This window comes from Spodoptera frugiperda, chromosome 7, assembly GCF_023101765.2.
Source record: "Spodoptera frugiperda isolate SF20-4 chromosome 7, AGI-APGP_CSIRO_Sfru_2.0, whole genome shotgun sequence".
Lineage (NCBI taxonomy): Eukaryota > Metazoa > Arthropoda > Insecta > Lepidoptera > Noctuidae > Spodoptera > Spodoptera frugiperda.
The window spans coordinates 4,668,782-4,685,945 of NC_064218.1; the positions used below are offsets into that span (position 1 = coordinate 4,668,782).

General features: G+C 38.3%; 1 protein-coding gene across 4 annotated transcripts in view; it reads right to left on the reverse strand.

Moving 5' to 3' along the window:
- Positions 1-15,992, reverse strand: part of LOC118265815 (midasin) — a 34,370-nt gene extending 18,378 nt beyond the window's left edge. For all 4 annotated transcript variants that reach the window (XR_007705405.1, XR_007705406.1, XM_050694678.1 and 1 more), the window contains exons 1-15: positions 15,761-15,992; positions 14,180-14,436; positions 12,881-13,129; positions 12,227-12,522; positions 11,558-11,760; positions 10,900-11,063; positions 9,313-10,820; positions 9,073-9,238; positions 6,698-8,993; positions 4,878-6,615; positions 3,158-4,793; positions 2,591-2,805; positions 2,045-2,177; positions 1,203-1,818; positions 346-848 (exon numbers count right to left, since the gene is read on the reverse strand). Coding sequence is in view for 2 of the 4 variants with exons in the window: in XM_050694678.1 (XP_050550635.1) it covers positions 346-848; positions 1,203-1,818; positions 2,045-2,177; positions 2,591-2,805; positions 3,158-4,793; positions 4,878-6,615; positions 6,698-8,993; positions 9,073-9,238; positions 9,313-10,820; positions 10,900-11,063; positions 11,558-11,760; positions 12,227-12,522; positions 12,881-13,129; positions 14,180-14,436; positions 15,761-15,850 (10,070 nt within the window). In the remaining 2 variants the exon portion in view is untranslated. The remainder of the gene's footprint in view (positions 1-345; positions 849-1,202; positions 1,819-2,044; positions 2,178-2,590; positions 2,806-3,157; positions 4,794-4,877; positions 6,616-6,697; positions 8,994-9,072; positions 9,239-9,312; positions 10,821-10,899; positions 11,064-11,557; positions 11,761-12,226; positions 12,523-12,880; positions 13,130-14,179; positions 14,437-15,760) is intronic.
- Positions 15,993-17,164: the final 1,172 nt, after the last annotated feature.

Below are 17,164 nucleotides of genomic sequence, written 5' to 3' on the forward strand. Positions count from 1 at the left end.
CAGTATGCAAACCGCCTCCTCACCTCTGTCGCCGAGCGGCTAACTAGTTCCGCGCGTACTATATGTATGATTTAAAACACATTTGCACAAATTGCTAGTTACGTACTTTGAACTGATTAACTCGGTACGTATTACCCGAAAAATGTAATAATCGGATGAGTCGGATATTTAATTTAAAGTAAAATCCCTCTTAGAAATATTTATCAACAGCTAAAACTATATACTTTGAAATTGGGAATAGATGCTATTGCAAAAACTAAGATACACATTTCTTTTTTATCCCAATGTTTTTGTATAATACAAAGAAGACCCAAAAAATATAAATAAGAAAACAAAAACACTTACTGAACAACCTCCACTTCAGCAGGATGCGTCTCTTCGCTAGCACCCATGACATTTCTAGCCAACAACTGACTGAAATTCATGGACAAAAACCTGTTCAAATGCGCCTCCCTACCGCCAATATTAGGTATATCATTGGGGAACACCATCAAATCATGTACAGCCTCCTTTAACAATGTACCTTGTTCGATCTTAACTAACAATTCCTTAGTCAAATCGTTCAAAGAGGTTATACTAAAAACGAGCTGCGATATGGAACTTTGCAAAGGCTTTGCTAAGTCTGGCATAGCTTCGGAATAAGTCTCTATTTTCTTATAAAACGCGTTGACGGAATACAGCCATGAAGAAGTTTCTTTGATGACTCTCTGTGCGGTTTGCAGCACTGTTTTGTTCGTGCTGTTGGTAACTATGACTCCGTACAGCTCTTTGCTTGCGTTTATCAGGTTGATTGTAATGTCATGTGTTGTTTTTGAAGATAGAACTGATTTTGTGAAGTGTTTGCAGTCCTGTGAAAAGAAGAATAAAATGTATTACACTATTTAAGTTGCAAATTAGACTTAAAATACAACATTCCCATTTTAACAAAAGACAAATAGGGCTCAACCTAATATAATATATGTATATTTTTGTTTTTTACCTTGTCTCACACTAGGAGTGCCTCCTGTGTGTTTTAACAAACATACAAATTCACATCACACCTAGACCCGAAGCAACAAGTTGCCCGTTCGGGGATCGAACCCGCTGCCCTTTACACAGCAGCCAGTTGCCCAGTCACCGCGTCAACCGTGCAGTCGAATATCAGATAAAAGTAGGCCACAATATCTTTACACCTAAATAAATAACAAAAAACCTATACTTACGTTAGCAAAACTCAAATACTTCGGCTCTTCAGGTCTGAAAGTATTACCAAGCTTATACTTGTTAACTTTATCAACCGTCCTTTGTCGGAGCTCCATAATAGTGCGGCAATGTGGGTGCACTTTTAACAAACCGCTTTCTTTGCTTAATTTGTTAAAAGTGACTTGGGAAGGCCTGTCTACACCGCCATAATAGTCAATGGAACCTGTCACTATACCGTGGAAGTAATAAACGCTTAACAAAGCATCAAACATTTTAATATCCTCCTCTATGTACTTGACTTTAAGTCTATATTTGGCTACACGGTCCATCGGAACGATTTCAGACAAAATCTTCGTTGTTAAAACACTTGTATGTACTGATAACTGTGTGGTGATCATTTTCATTCGTAATTCGTCTGTATTCTTGTTCAATAAGGTTAAAAGTCCATCGTACGCTATGTTCGCTTCGATTAGTATGTCGTCGAAGTTTGTGTGTCTGTATCGCGCTCGAACGTTTTCGGTGACGTTGAAACGTTTCTCCTCGAACGTTTTCGTTTCGTTCTTTAGTTCGAGAGCTGAGTATAAGAAGGTTATGAGTTGCTCGTATTTCTTCATTTCGAATTTCGCGTCTGATACCCTGCAATAGAGAATGTAATAATGTACATTTTAGCTTCAAATATAAAATGCTTGTATAATATTATTATGAAATGATTAAAAAGTTGAACATTTACCAAAAAAAAGGTTTTATTTCTTTATGCAAAGTTATAAATTTAGTGAAGTCCCCTTTTAAGCAATAATAGAGGAAGTAATAGAATAATTGATTTTAGTTTACCAAATTGGTACTCAAAATATAAAATACTTACAACTTGATCGATACTGCACAATCCAGTGTGGCAATATTCTTCCACAGGACATTCAACACAGTTCCCAGTTGCATGGAGTAGTTTGTTCTATCCTCCATCGACACAGCTTCATACGCCAACAAGTGACGCGACTCTGAAATATTAGTTACATTTTTATTTGAATTTCATTCAAAACCTAAGCTGGAATGATTGCAAGAGTGTTTATCTTCATAAAGGGGTCTTATGTTCGGTTCTCATGATAGGTAAGGTGTTGGTGAGATTTTCGATTTCATAAAACTGAAGTTTGAGTGTGTACTGGCAATAGGCTCACTCCCTATTACATGGAACTTAAGTGAAAAAGAAAGATTTGAAACTTAAGTGAAAGAAGAAACTCATTTAAGTTTTCACTCAATCGGTAGTCCTCTAGGTATTTACCTAGCTTCACTAACGGACAGACTGATTATATTTTTTCTGACGTTTCAAAAGTACCTGGATATGGTATAGCTAAAATAAATGCTTTGACTTTGTCAAATTTTAACCCATACAACATAAGAGTGACAAACTTACCAGGATTATCAGAAGACACGGTAAACTTCTGCATGTAATACGGAAGCAGAGGTAGATTATTGGACAATCTCTTGCTGTTCACTGGAATCTCTTCCACTACATCTTCTGAACTGGTGGGGTCGTAAGGAGTGAAGAACGGGGCGGGGTAGAAGGCAGGAGAATAGACCACGGCCTTGTAATACTCGTCCCAGAATTTTATTGGCAGTGATGATATCCTAAAAGAGAATTTGGATGTTATACTTTTGTCTTAGAGTGTGTAAAGTATTTGATATGCTATTATAGTGAAAGTTTTTAAAAGATGCTCTAAATTTTAAGTGAATTTTTAAACCAAAACTTTGAAATGGACAAAAACTGAAATAGTAAAATCATCAATTAATACTGTATTTAATTCCGATTCGCATGCAAACAAACATCATATGTATCAAACAACAGCTATTGGACGGAATTATTAATTGAAAATATTTACATAATACGTTGTCATATCGTCACGTCGCTTATCCCAGAAGGGATAGGCAGAGGTGCACATATGTAGCATAATATTTATCTTTACATATCAGAATATCTTACCTCTCACAAAGCACACTGCCATCATCATTCTGAAGCTTCAACAATACTTCCATCAGATTCAACAAAGCCTGAGGGAATCCTTTGGTCACCTTGCCCAAGGCGACCAAACTGGCCAGCACTTCCGAGCTCTCAATACTAACAGTCACTATGTCTCCATTCTTTGATATCTCCGTCAAAACGTTGAGGAAATCTCTTTGTAGGATGGTCAGGACCCTTTGGACCACATAGGAGATGATTGGAAGTATCTTGACGTGAGATCCTGGCTTCTCAATGGCCTTGCTCTCAACTTGCTCAAGGTTATTCTGAATTGTTTTTAGCTTTTCGCTATCCGGCACGTCTAAAGCCAATGTCATGTCCGTTACAGCATAATTGTCAGCTGATAGTCTATGCAGTTGTTTCGAAATTGGTTGGTTTAGGTCCAAAGAGACTTTGTTGTAGATCTTAGTCCTTTCCATACAAGCCTCATACTCTGCCTGGTTATCCAACAATTTCGGTTGGCCGTATGACTTGCGCAGTTTCTTGCTCAACTTCGTGTATTCCGTATTGTCTTCTTCAATAGACATTGCTATCACCGCTGACGAGTCATTGAAACGTCTGAGCAAGTTCTCACGGCCTGACAGTTTTAGTAAAGGATGTATCAAATGTTTTTGGACCCATTTGCTATGTGCGTACAGTAGAGGGACAATGTCTTCTCTCAACACTTTGCGCCGACTGGCTTCACCGCTTTCTGCAAAGATCTGTTCATGAGCCGTCCTAAAGAACCTCTCCCTCCAGCTCAGAAGTTGGAACATATTGCAAGCTGTTTCGTCATCCAAATTACTTCTGTTTATGCCTATTGAGATGAACTCGTCAAGAATAGCGAGATATCTTTGGCAGAACTTTAGTATCGGGTATTCTGGAAAATCGTCTGTTAACTTCCCTTCCATTACAGCGTTGGAATAATTAGCAACAGTAAATATTCCCTCAGGTGCAGAGATCTTCAAGTAGTAAGTGATCAGATTATTGTACAACGTGAGTCCCTCTCTGTTACCCATACGTATTTCCCGGTCCTCCAAACTGTATAATTCTGGGTAGTACTTTTTATACGCTTGTAACTCTCCGTAGAACTTGTACATTTCAAAGCATATGTCATTCATTGTCTCGACGTACTCAGCGTCAGTACCACGGCACTGTTTCTTCAAGATATTGTTGATGATGCCATAGGTGGAAGTGAAATAAGTCGGATGCACTCGTTGGTACACTGAGTACAAACCAAACATGACGTGTAGTGGTGATTCTATAGTGGAATTCTTAGTTTCTTGCACAGCAATATAGCAGAGCTGTTTGGCGATTTCAACTGGAGTGTTTCTACAGAAACCTTTTACTCCAGTAGTGTGGAATGTATCTGCGTGTACGATAGCCTTTTCATCGATTTTGTTTCCATTTACCTTTTCTTCCAAGGCCTTCAACATGGAGTTCTTCATTTCTGCGAGTGAAGCGTTCACGTTGGATGCAAAATCGGCGCCGCATCGTGGTTTGATGTACACGTCTGAGAAGCTGCTGATGATGGCAGTGGTGGCAGAAATACCACGGAGTAACTGTTGCCACGTCAGGTGAGCCGCTTGTAAGAGATGCGAAATGGTTGGACGATCGAGACCTGGAGAAAGAGAATCATTAAGTAAATAACTACAAAAGCCATGTCAGTAATGAAACTAAATTCTATCTAAGCTAAAATACATACCTTCAACAAACGTCTGCATCAGCTCGTGGCATTTAATGCACACGTCATGGTATTTAGTAGGCAGTCCACTTGAAGAGAGTAAAGCCCTCAAATCAAATAAGTTCTCAGTTTCAGATACATACGAATTCTGCATCTCATCTGGTCTTAGAAGAGATATCTCCACCCCTCGGTTCCTCATAGCCCTTGAGATCTCACCGTACTTCGGATCCATAGTGAAAAACACACGGAAATTTGGATGAGGTTTTATTTCGCTAAATTCTCCCCTTTCGGGAATGCTTAGTACTCCATTCGGTTCCAATAAACCGTTCAATCTATCAAGAACGGCTGCAGACGTAAGATTCACGTTGTCCAGGAGCAACCATGAACCTTCTAGCATGGTCTTCACAAGCAAAGAGTCCACGAACTCGAACTTTCCACCAGCATTTACTGATGATGCCTGTGATACTTTGTTCTGCAGCTTCTTCAAACTATTCACGATGTCATTTAATCTCTTGAGAACTTGTTCTTGACGCTCATTGTTTTGTATCAATTTCTCGCAATGAGCAAGAAGGAACTCAATCTTTTGGTTGAACTTTGCTGTATTCTCTTCCGATATTTCATTACTGGTAGTCTTGTTCAATTTTTGGTACTCATGCAGTTCAGTTATCAGAAGATTATTTTTCCATTCAAATGCTCTTTGCATTATCCACATGTTTCTAATCGTTTGTAACGTTAGAGTCTCAATTTTTTCGAACAAGTTCTCTAGATTTCTGTTGAAATCGACTTGTTCGAAACCACCGAGGAGATCTGAAACGTCCATTGCCGATGTCACTGGTATGACTTGCAGTTCGTTCCCTGTCAAGTCTGCAAGTACTTGCACAATACTGCTTTTGCCTGTGGCTGAAGGTCCAACTAGAATTGTCAACCAATTCATCTTGATGCTTTGGGCCACCGCTTTCAATATCGGCATTTGACTTCTAAGCACAAGCAAATTCGTGTCAAAAGATCGACGGTTTTTGAACTCTTTCTGATCTTTCCTGTTTAAGATTACGTCTCCAAACACTACAGTTGGAAGGCTGACATAGAACTGTGGATTGGGATCACTTCTCGGGTAGTCAGGAAGGAATATTTTATTATAGGCTTCGATCATTTTCTCCTTATCTTCCTGTGTTCTCATACGGTTCACGTAGAGCATATCGACGAATTTTCCAGGGGAAAGGATTTCTCGTTCTTTCTCGTCCAATATGATGGCCTCGCACCACCTCTGTATGTCTCTCAAGTTCATTTCCCAAGGAGCTCCTCTGTGGCCCCAAGACTGAATCTCCGTCACTTCATGAGCTACTTTGCAGTTGAATTCTACTATCTTGTGTAGAATGTCTTTGGGTATAGCTGAATACTGTGACTCCACAATGTATATCAAGTCTTCTTTAGTCAATGTATCGATATAAACTTGAGTAAATCGGTTCAAGAAGGAAACGGGTAGACCTCTGCGCGCTCCTCCTTGCTTCAAAGGATTTTGGCAGGCGAATAGTCTGGTCTGCTCTTTGACCTTGAAGGTTCTACCAAGTTCAGGAATGAATACTTCACCTCGGTGATCCAAGCAAGCATTAAGACCTTCGAGCACTGGTTGTGGAGCCAAATTCAACTCGTCCAAAAGAATCCAGTCACCATTTTGCAGCGCGCTCAAGAATGCACCTTCTTTGAACATGAAAGATCCATCTTCTGTTGGGAGGTCCGTTCCGAATAAGTCTGTTATATCCTGGGAAGAAAGGAAAAAATTATAAGAAACAGAATCATTAAAAATACCGAAAATATTATTAGTCTAACTAAGGAATACTCACAGTTTGGTCACTCAAATTGATCCGAACAACTTTGTGGCCGGAAGATTTTGCAAGTGCAGTCACTAAACTTGTCTTTCCAACTCCTGGGTTTCCTTCAAGCAGTATGGCTTTATTCAGCTGCAGCCCACGCAACAGTCTCAAAGTATTGGCACCAGTCGTTGGAGCCGTGAACGTGAAGTTTTGTTCGCCCTCAGTACTTCCTTGACCAACTTCAATATAAAATGGCTTGATCCCAAACTTCTCAGGACCACTCTCCGCCACAAACTTAGTCTGTTTGTTACTCAACATTTCTCGCAAACCTTCCATGTATTCACTTCCACTTGATTTTATTTGTTCCAACAATAAATTGATAGCATTTTTCCGAAGTAAAACTAGTGTTTCGGAATCAATGTGTCCCGTTAGCGCTGTTCCGAAACAGTCCAAGAATGTCATACAAGCGCCGTGGACATACGCTTCTGGAGTGTCCAAAAGACCTTTGGCAACTGTTATATTAATGAAGTTGACCCACGAGAGTAGATCACGGATACTGAATGGGAATTTGTTCGTCACTTCAGAGTTCTTCAACCAATCGGTGAAGTTTAGGATCGAAGTACCTATGCCTGAGCTACCATCTTCTTGGTTGCCAAGCGATACTCCTTTGTTAACACTCTTTTCGAGTACTTTCAATAAGTCTTCCCTGGATGTGACACTATCGCACCATATTTCGGTAAATCGGTTACGAAGAGCGGGTGACAGCTCTTTCTTACCGAAATCTCCTCCAGGGTTCATAGTTCCGATAAAGTGGAAGTTCTTATTCGCTGTGATGACAACGATGTCGGAATTGTTTTCCATACCTCTTTCAGCGAGTACTAGCTGCCTTTCAGGTTCTAGTAAAGAGTTCATTCTCTCCAATACACTGTCATCAGCCAATGATATTTCATCAGCTAGGAACATGTTTCCTGTCTCCATAGCCTTGATCAATGGTCCATCGACCCATTCGAAGAGTCTGCCATCGTTTTGGTACTGTCGTACAGGACGGAGGCCTCCTAGGAAATCTGAGCTTTCCGTGTGCATGTGGCAGTTGACTGTCAGTAACTGACATTTTTTCAGAGCTGCCAGCACTTGACATATTGTTGTCTTTCCACAACCAGTTTCACCGACCAGCAAGACTGGCTCATCGAAACTGAATGACTTTGCTATTAAGACCGCAAGTCTTCTCATATTGTACGTCCAGACAACGTGAGAGAACTCCTCAAGTTGGTTATTTAAAATAGTCTCCAGAATAGACTTGGTAACAGGAGACGTGGTTGAGTGCAGAGTAAAAAGATTGTCAGGGTTGACCTTCCTTTTAATATGTTTCTCTATCACTTCCTCAATAATGGATCTTTCGTCAGTCTGTCGAACTTTTCCAGCTAAGATGAGGTAGCCCTCGTCGGCTATGTGTTGATCCCAATCGTAAAATTTATCGTCAGTCAAAGATTCCTTAGAGGCACACTTGTATCGTTGGCCCCATCGGAACAAGTCTCTCAGTGTGATGAATCCGTCTTTGCCCTGAACGGCTGCGGAACCTCGGCGTCTAATTTGAAGATCCGCCATAACCGCTATCATTTTCTTACTATAAGCTGGAGGAACATGACATCTTTGGTGCAGTATAGTTTCCAATTCTTTCTTTGGTATCTCGTCGAAGTGTAACTCAACAAATCTGTTTCTAAACGCCCTGGACAGCGCTTTACGTCCACCGTACAATCCTGGAGGATTTTGGGTAGCGAACAACATGAAGTTGGGATCCGCTTTAACGACTTGTTGGGTTTCTGGTATGAACAATTCTCTATTGTCATCTAAGACTCGATTTAGAGCCTCTAAAACGTCACTTGGAGCTAAATTAAGCTCGTCTAGGATAATCCAGTATCCTTTCCTCATGGCTTCGACTAGAACGCCTTCTTTGAAGACTAGTTTCCCATTGGAGTCTGTGGCGTAAGACCCAATGTACTCTTGAAGGTCAGTATGTTCGTGGTTATTTATTCTGACGCAATAATTTCCTGATGCTTTAGCTATGTATGTGATGAGTGATGTTTTACCTACGGAGGTGTCTCCTTGCAACAAAATTGGTAATCGACCAAGGGAAATAATTCGAGCTATATCGCGAAGGTTCTTTCTAACTGTTGGGGTAAGGATGTATCCTTCTGGGATAGCTATTTCTAATTTGCCCTGAGGGATCCAGTGACCTTCGAAGAGCAAATAATTTTGACCCTTGACTTGTGGTTCGGGAATGAGTTGGTTTGTAACTGTTTTCACATTCTTCTTGCCGATGACAGCCCTGAGAAAAAAGGAATACAAAATTTTTATTTATGAATTTTCATACATGTTTTGTACAAAAAAATAATATATTTACGTACTTGGCAATCATGGCTTCTACTTTTGGATGCGATGAACTGTCCAATTGGGTAAGGAAGGATAAGCAGAACGCTTCGTAAAGAGATCTGGATACCGTTCCACATCTTGCTTTGGCTGCAGCCGTTAGAGCTCTGCATAATGTCCTAAGAGAATAATGAGGAGTATTGCCTAAAAACAAAAATAAGTTTAGAAAAAGGACTTTAAGTGATATTTATCTATTTATCATTTGTTAAACTTCTTACCTGATCCATCCACAAGACTCAATTTAGCTTCCTTCTTGATACTGGCGTAGAAATTGTATATAGCTTCCAAAACCCCGCCACCAAGATTCATGTGGTACAAATAGTCACCAATGAGCAACATCAAGTCGTTGCGCTCATTCAACTCATCAATAAAGAACTCCGTAAACCGGTTCCTAAGACCGGCAGGCAAGTCCTTTTTACCCACATCAGTTGCAGGGTTCATACAAGCGAATAGAGTGAAATTAGGATGCCGCTTTATGGGCACCTTATCCCCTTTTTCCAATAAATCAATGGTCTCACTTTTATCTTCCAGTAGCCCAGCTAAGCATTCCAAAATTTCTGCAGAAGCCAAATTGATTTCGTCCAGCAAAACCCAATGGCCTTCTTGCATCGCTTTGACTAGAGACCCTTCGATAAAAGCGAAGGTCAACTTCGATGCTGCCTTAACCTGCTGTTCCAATTTCTGCAGCTTAACCCCAAGAGCTACCCACTCTTTCAGCTTATCCGACTTCTCTATCGTCAGCCTGCCAACTGCCGCTTTCTGACTCTGCTTCATCAACGCCAATAAAGCAGTCCAATTTTCTGTGTCATAACAGGTTTCGATGTGGCCCAAAAACTTCTTGTTCTTGTCTACATTATAGTAATCACGGAAGAGCTCTTCAAAATAGAGCCTAATAGGCCGGATTACGTATTTTAGGTCGACGGGTTTGTACCCTCCGAGTAAATCAGCCGAGTCTGATTGTTGGTTCATGTTAATGACCACTAGTTTATTCCCGGTTTGTCTCGCTATGTACTGCACTGATGAAGTCTTGCCAGTACCCGTCTCACCAACCAGCAGGACAGGTTCATTGGAAGTCACGCAACAAGCGATCCGCTCAAGCAAGCAAGCTGACTGTCGCGTAAATGAAAACACAGTCTGTTTCGTATCAAAATCTATAGTTTCTAAGCTTTTCTCTACTCTTGGCACCTTCGACCTGCCCACTTCTAAGAAATTCGCAGTCAGTGATACGTTTGGCTTGTAATGTTTGCAGTAGAATTCTGACTTAGCTTCCACTATTCCGAGACATAAGCCAATTTTCTTGGACAATTCAAGTCTGTGTTCCGTTGAAGCCACGGAACAGGTGAAAATATCTAAAGCGTCCTGCAGGACTTTGAGTGCTGACTCAGGACTGGACACGTCGAAGCCGACTACTGCTCTAGAGCACCACTTCAACAAGTCTCTCGTCGATATCAGTCTTGACCCTCGCATTAGAATTAAATTCTTTTCTTTATCGCTATCCACTACTTCAGTAGTTTGAAGGGATGTGTCATGACTGCCTACTGAGAACATCATGAATACTTCGATCATTCTAGAACATATCGTTGTAAGTGCCGGGTACAGAGCTTGTATAATCTCTGCAAGTTCAGACCGTGATAAAGGCTCCACGTTTATTTGTGTCAAATGCTTTTGAAGCAATGTGCTAGAGTTGGAAATTTTCTTTTGGAACCCATAATTGGTTGTCAAAGTTCTAAAACAAAAGACGTGTGATAAAAATAATGAAAATGAACTTTAATTCTACAAGTATAGGGATTAGTTTGCCATCTTACCGTTGTGTGACGAATAGTTGAAAGCCTGGCGTTACTGGCAAGGAATCTCGATAGCCAGGAACGCATAGTGCGTTTCTTTCTAGAAGGGAACTGAGGGTCGACGCTACATCTAATGCTGCGCAGTCTATGTCCTCTAAGAGGAGCCAATGTCCATTTTGTACAGCCTAAAATAAACATGAAAATAGTTAAAGTAATTCTGTAATTCTTACACAACCTTTTCGATGCAGGCTAAGTAAATTATTGGGTAATGGAAATCCGTACATAAGTATTTACATTGACGCCACGCACACATCTGTTTAAACAACTTATTTAAAAAATTACAGACATTAAGAAATAAGAATATTCATTAACAACATGAATAAATAAATGACATTATTACACTGTTACCTAATTTTCAAACACATGACATAATACAGGTATAATTGTTTCAGCACTTTTAAGGAAAGCGTCCACAGGCCCGCTTCGTACGCATTCCGAATGACGTCATCAGTACGTATAGCATGTAGGCATTGCCGATGATGCGGTCCGTACGATGCGGGCCTGTGGACGCGTACCTTTATACGTAACTGGAAAGAAGGAAGCTTTATGGCAGTGGATGTGACATTAGAAGAAACACAACACCATAAAAGAATAATAAACATATTGTCAAAAAACCTACCTCAGTCAAAACACCAGGTCTCCACACAAATTCTCCAGGAATGTCAGTACATTGATGTGATCCTAATAACATACGGGAGTCCGTTTGGTCTCCGAGCTGCACCTTCTTGAAGGCCACACCCTTGCGGCCCGTGATAGCAGCCAAATGTTCCACGAGAGAAGTCTTTCCTGATCCTACTGGGCCCATAAGACTTAGGGCTTGTCCTATGAAGAAGAATTTGATAATAAGTTTATTTTATTTTTTTCCAAAATTTACAATGTGATATGGGTGGGAGTTCTAAGTTAAGGCTGAGTACTATACTAATAACTAAAATAATAATGGGGTATTGAACCCCCAATTGAAAAATTAAAATAATTTAGAAATGATATTTTTTTCTCACCAAATCATTATCAAACATATGAAAAAGTAATGAATTAATTAGCCAAGGTATATAAAATATAAAGCTACCGTTTGTCGTTTTTTTTTGTTTATACGACGCATACAACCTTTTATATCACATAAAGTATCAAGTTTGCCGTAGTTAAAAATAGCCATAATTTTTATTTATATATTATTTTTTTCACGATAAAATTAGATGTAGTATCAGCCTTAACTTAAAGTCTCATGTCGCATTGTATATATGAGGAGAATCTCTACCATTTAAATAAGAACTATTGTTAATCCTCTTACCTGAAGCAACAGCCAAAGCTAAACTCCTGAGATTATTGACTGTAGATTTCACTGGAACTAAATTTCCTTTTTGGACGTTATCTTTCTCAAAAATAGGTAAAAGTATACCGTCAATGTTTACCACATTGGGGCTTAGATCATCTTTCACTATTTCATCCATAGTATGGACCGGGTCCATAACGCCTTTTTCTAGAATTTCATGACACTCATATTCTTGAACTAACATTTTAACGGAGAATACCATCTGTTGTGTGTCTGTCATGTTTGCTAGGATTGCCATGCATTCCCGTATCATCCTGTTGGTTGTAAGAAATAAGGAATTACAAAAAGAACATTTAAGACTGAATTTGTTTAGTGCTCAGTTGAGAAAGAGGTATGAAGTAACAATACTTAATCTTTTTGTACAAACCACCAAGTGCCACTAAAAAAACTACCAAATCTGTAATTATAATCTTTCATTTGACTGCATGCTTGCACAGTGGCTCATTTAAAACAACTTCTTTATGTGATTCAAAACTATGGTTGCAGGTCCGAGTGCGACGCATACGTGAAATTATGTATTTGTAGATGCACCCACAATATAGAAGAGAATAGTAGTGTGGAACCACCGTTTTATATATATAAAAAAAAAAAAAAACAATTAGAAAAACCTACCATCGCACATCCGCCCGTCCATGATTACCGTACGTCCCAATAAACTTAGTCCAATCCCATTTTGCAGACATTTCATTTGGTAATTTTTTAAGCAATGTATAGCAGCATGTAATGACTTGCTTTTCAGCAATTTTTTGCCCATAGTCAAGCAATCTCCGCTTCTTTGGAGCCACATTATAGGAGTCTTCATGATGGCTAAATACTTCAAATGGAGGTACAGGATTGACTTCAAAATATTTCAATGCATATCTAAAATGGAAAAAGTGTTAAATCTTCTTTTTATCTCTATTTTTGACTTACCATAAAAATCGATTTGTGTAGAAACTATTCGTCAATGTCACGCCTTTTAACCCCGAAGGGATAGGTAGAGGTGTACATTACGGCACGTAATACCGCTATACAATGAACACCCACTTTTCACCAATTGTGTAATAAGTCCCATGTAATAGGGGGTGAGCCTGTAGCACATATGGGCAGTATAATTACAGACTCAGTGCTACTACTGAGAAATTTTCGAGAAACCGAAATAAACCTAGTTATATATTGCCCGACCCGGGAATCGAACCCGAGACCCCTTGCCTAGCAGTCGCACTAGCAACCACTCGTCCAACGAGGCAGTCTTAGAACAACAAGGCAGAAAATTCAAAGTATAAAAATCAATTTGTGTAGAAACTATTCTTTCAACAAAAAAGTTCTTCATCAGTACTCATAACCAGGAGTAGGCAAAGCTAAGAATAGATATTGATTTTAGAACTGTCTACCACTCACAGACTGAATATTTTATCAAAACCAGGCTCGCCTCAAGCCATATCGAGGTTAATAGCATTACACAACAACTGCATAGCATTTTGCATCTTTAATAACTAATTTTGTTGCCTGCTTTGTCGGCACGACTTCTAGCAAGGCATCTCTGGTAGTCTGGTTAAATTATCAGGAGCCTTATTACGCGTTTGCTTTACGTTTAACGAAATTGAAACAAGAGCGCGAACGGCCAATCACAGCGCCGAACGAAGCAACATTTCGATCTCGAAACGTAAAAAAACTTGTACTAATCCAGGCAAAGCACCCATTATTCGAGATTTTCGTCTCACCCAGTGTTTGGTAATAGGCTCAGCTACTATATGGGTATAATAGTGTGTGTATGTGTATTGTATAACATTATGTACTCCAGTACCAGGTGTACTGGTACTGCCAAGTCGCTCAATGACACTATGTAGAGTATAATTATAGTAAATTCACAGATAATTTTATTGATTAATATTATAAATAGTTATAAAATAAACATTTTTGTTCACTTACTGTAGAATGTCAGGATGATCACTCAATGCAGCTAGTATAATTGAATATTCTAAGTGACAATTCTTTTCCGAGTCACTATATGTTTCACTATTAATGTTAGAAAATACAGGTTTTAGCGGTATCTTAGCAGACACCAATGCAAGAAGTATACTGGATAAGTACTTCTTGAATAGTTTTGCATCATCGATTTTAAGAATATATTCTGATAGCTGTGTGACGGCATTTTTAATATCAAAAGTGTTGGAACTTATTGATTCCTGGAAAAAAAAAAAGAAAATCACATTTTAAATTTGGAAGAAAATAAGTTTTCTGATTTGAATGTCTTTGTAAGTAGAAGAATTTTGTAATGGTATGTTGCAATCGTACAATATTACATAAATCAGCATTTTTATGCATACTTTAGACTAATTAAATCAGTATATTATTAGAGGCCATGGCATTTGGTCCCTCGCTCCTTTATATTTATATTATTTGGTCCAGTTAATTAACTATTTTTATAAAAAAAATATGATTCATTGGTGTGATTAGAACCTACTTTTTTATTTAAAATATCCAAACGACATTGAGTTCCAGTTTAATAATAAAAAATGTGACAAGAACTGCAACGCACATTGCAAACACATTATCCAAACAAAGACTTTACACCTACATGATATCAAGGCTATTTTATTATGTCATCACTTTTTAAATAGACAGTTCCTCGTCATAAAGTACAGTCATCCAAATTATTTGGTATCCAGGTACGAAAATGGAATTAATAAATAAATATATTGTTATGCAATAAAGTATTGAGTATTGAGTATTGAAAATAAAGATTAATGAAGTACAGGGACAGTAGCTATTGTTGTACTTAATTTTATGTTTTTTTAATGAAGCCATTATTTGTCTAACTATTGGTTTGCTAAGTAGGCGACCCATAGTTACGGTCTCTGTACTGAATCTATATCTTAATTTTTTTACCTGTATACCAAATGACTTGGCTGACTGTACATATATTAAGGAGATGATTATATTTTACAGTATGAAAAGAAGTTTGAAGAAATTAATTAGATTTTTTGTATAATGACATTGCATATGTGGCAAAAAGCTCATTGATGATGCTGGAATTTCATTTAAATTTAAATATTTTTCAAAACTTATTTTCTATTTTATAAATAGTTTTAGTTAATGTATGTACTGAAATCTTCTGGTACAAGATTATATATACTATATTGGGTCTTAAATATTTTGTAATATTGGGAAATAATTGGATAATTGGAAAATGTGCATTTATTTCTCATACAAAGATTTACTGTCTATAGTCTGTCAATAGCTATAGATATAATGGAGGGTGGCCACACCCTCGTACTTGAGGGGTCCTTTGTCTCTGAACATATCAAGAGTACACCCACATGATACCTTTTTAAAATTTTCGCAATGTGGTGAAAAAATATTAAATTTTTATTAGAAAATATATTTTAAAATTATCAGACATATTTAAGGTAACACAAAGAGGTAGAATAATGCATATATATTTTCGCTATAATTTGTTATTGGCTAAAACAATATAAATACTGTAAAAACAATTATTTCACTACTAACCTGCAGTTCCTCACACAATTTTGTTAATTCTGGGGTTTTTGTTTCAGCGCCTACCGCTTTGAGTGCCATCAACATATTGCACACCGACATTTTATCATTCCGGTAAACAAAAAATAAAAGGTTTAAGACAAATATTTGCCTAAACAAAAATAAAAACGATTACCGGCCGCGTGTTTTGCATTTACAAAGCAAAGCAACACGTGAATTTTATGTCCATTTTAGCTGTCACGGTGACAGTGACAGCCATATGTATTGATTTTGATTTATTGATTTTCTGGTAACTTTTTTAAAATACCTCGCTGTTTTGTTTGAAGCTTTGGTATTTAAGCAACATACAATCAACAAAGAATAAATACAAAAACAAGCAAGCCTGCTTTTCACGTAGACAGCTTTTCACGTCTTACTTTTGGACTGCGGAAGATTAGTAGGCAGGGGTATAAAAAGGCGAATGAAATTAATATTTTTGAAAAAAAAATTTGCATTAAATTTGTAAATATAAATAATAATTTTAAACTTTTCTCTCATTCTGATCATGACTATCTAATAACGGTTACGGGTAAAATATAAAATTAGACTTTTATCTTTATAATATTAAGAGTGCTGTAACATGAGATAAACATTATAAGCAGTGGCGTAGTGTGCCGTGCTTTGCTGAGGCCTCGTATTACTGTTTGTTTGGGGTGCTCAGTTTTTTGAGGGTGGAAAATTTATTTATTTATTTATTCCATTTCCACACAGATTACATTTTAATATACTAAGCCCCACAAAACCGTTGTAATGGTTTGACTGTGGTATCGCTGAGTCTCCATGTTAATATGTTAAACATTTCTAAAAATTATATTTAATATAATTTTTTATATATAATATAATATAATTTATATTAATTAATAATTAAAATCATTGGATAATATGTTATCCAATGATTTTTCGCTCAAGCCTCAAAGAAGAAACTTAGCAATGATATAACAGCGAGTCTAATTTTGGGGTGATTTCCATTCCCTTCTGATGACATTAATTTTCCTATAGTTGCTTGCCAACTTTTAAACACATGACGAAAAAATAAATTCATTATTTGAACTATTGTACTTTGTGTTTTTATTTTATTGTTTTCGCAAGTCGGGAGGCCCCCGTACCATGAGCGCCCGTATAATTGATACGGCAGGTACGGCACTAGCGAGGCCACTGGAAGAGGTGCCAAGGCGTCCTCACCTACCGCCTGACTCAGGTGCTTACCGGATATGGGAGCTTCGGTAGGTTACTGTTTCTGATTGGGCGGGAGAAAAGCAAACAGTCATGATAGTTAAGGAGGTAGCGGCTGGTAGCGGAGCTCCTCACGCCCTAGCCGTCGCGAAAGACACTCCGGACCTCGGGCATCCCGCGACGATCTCCGGCCATCGTAAATGC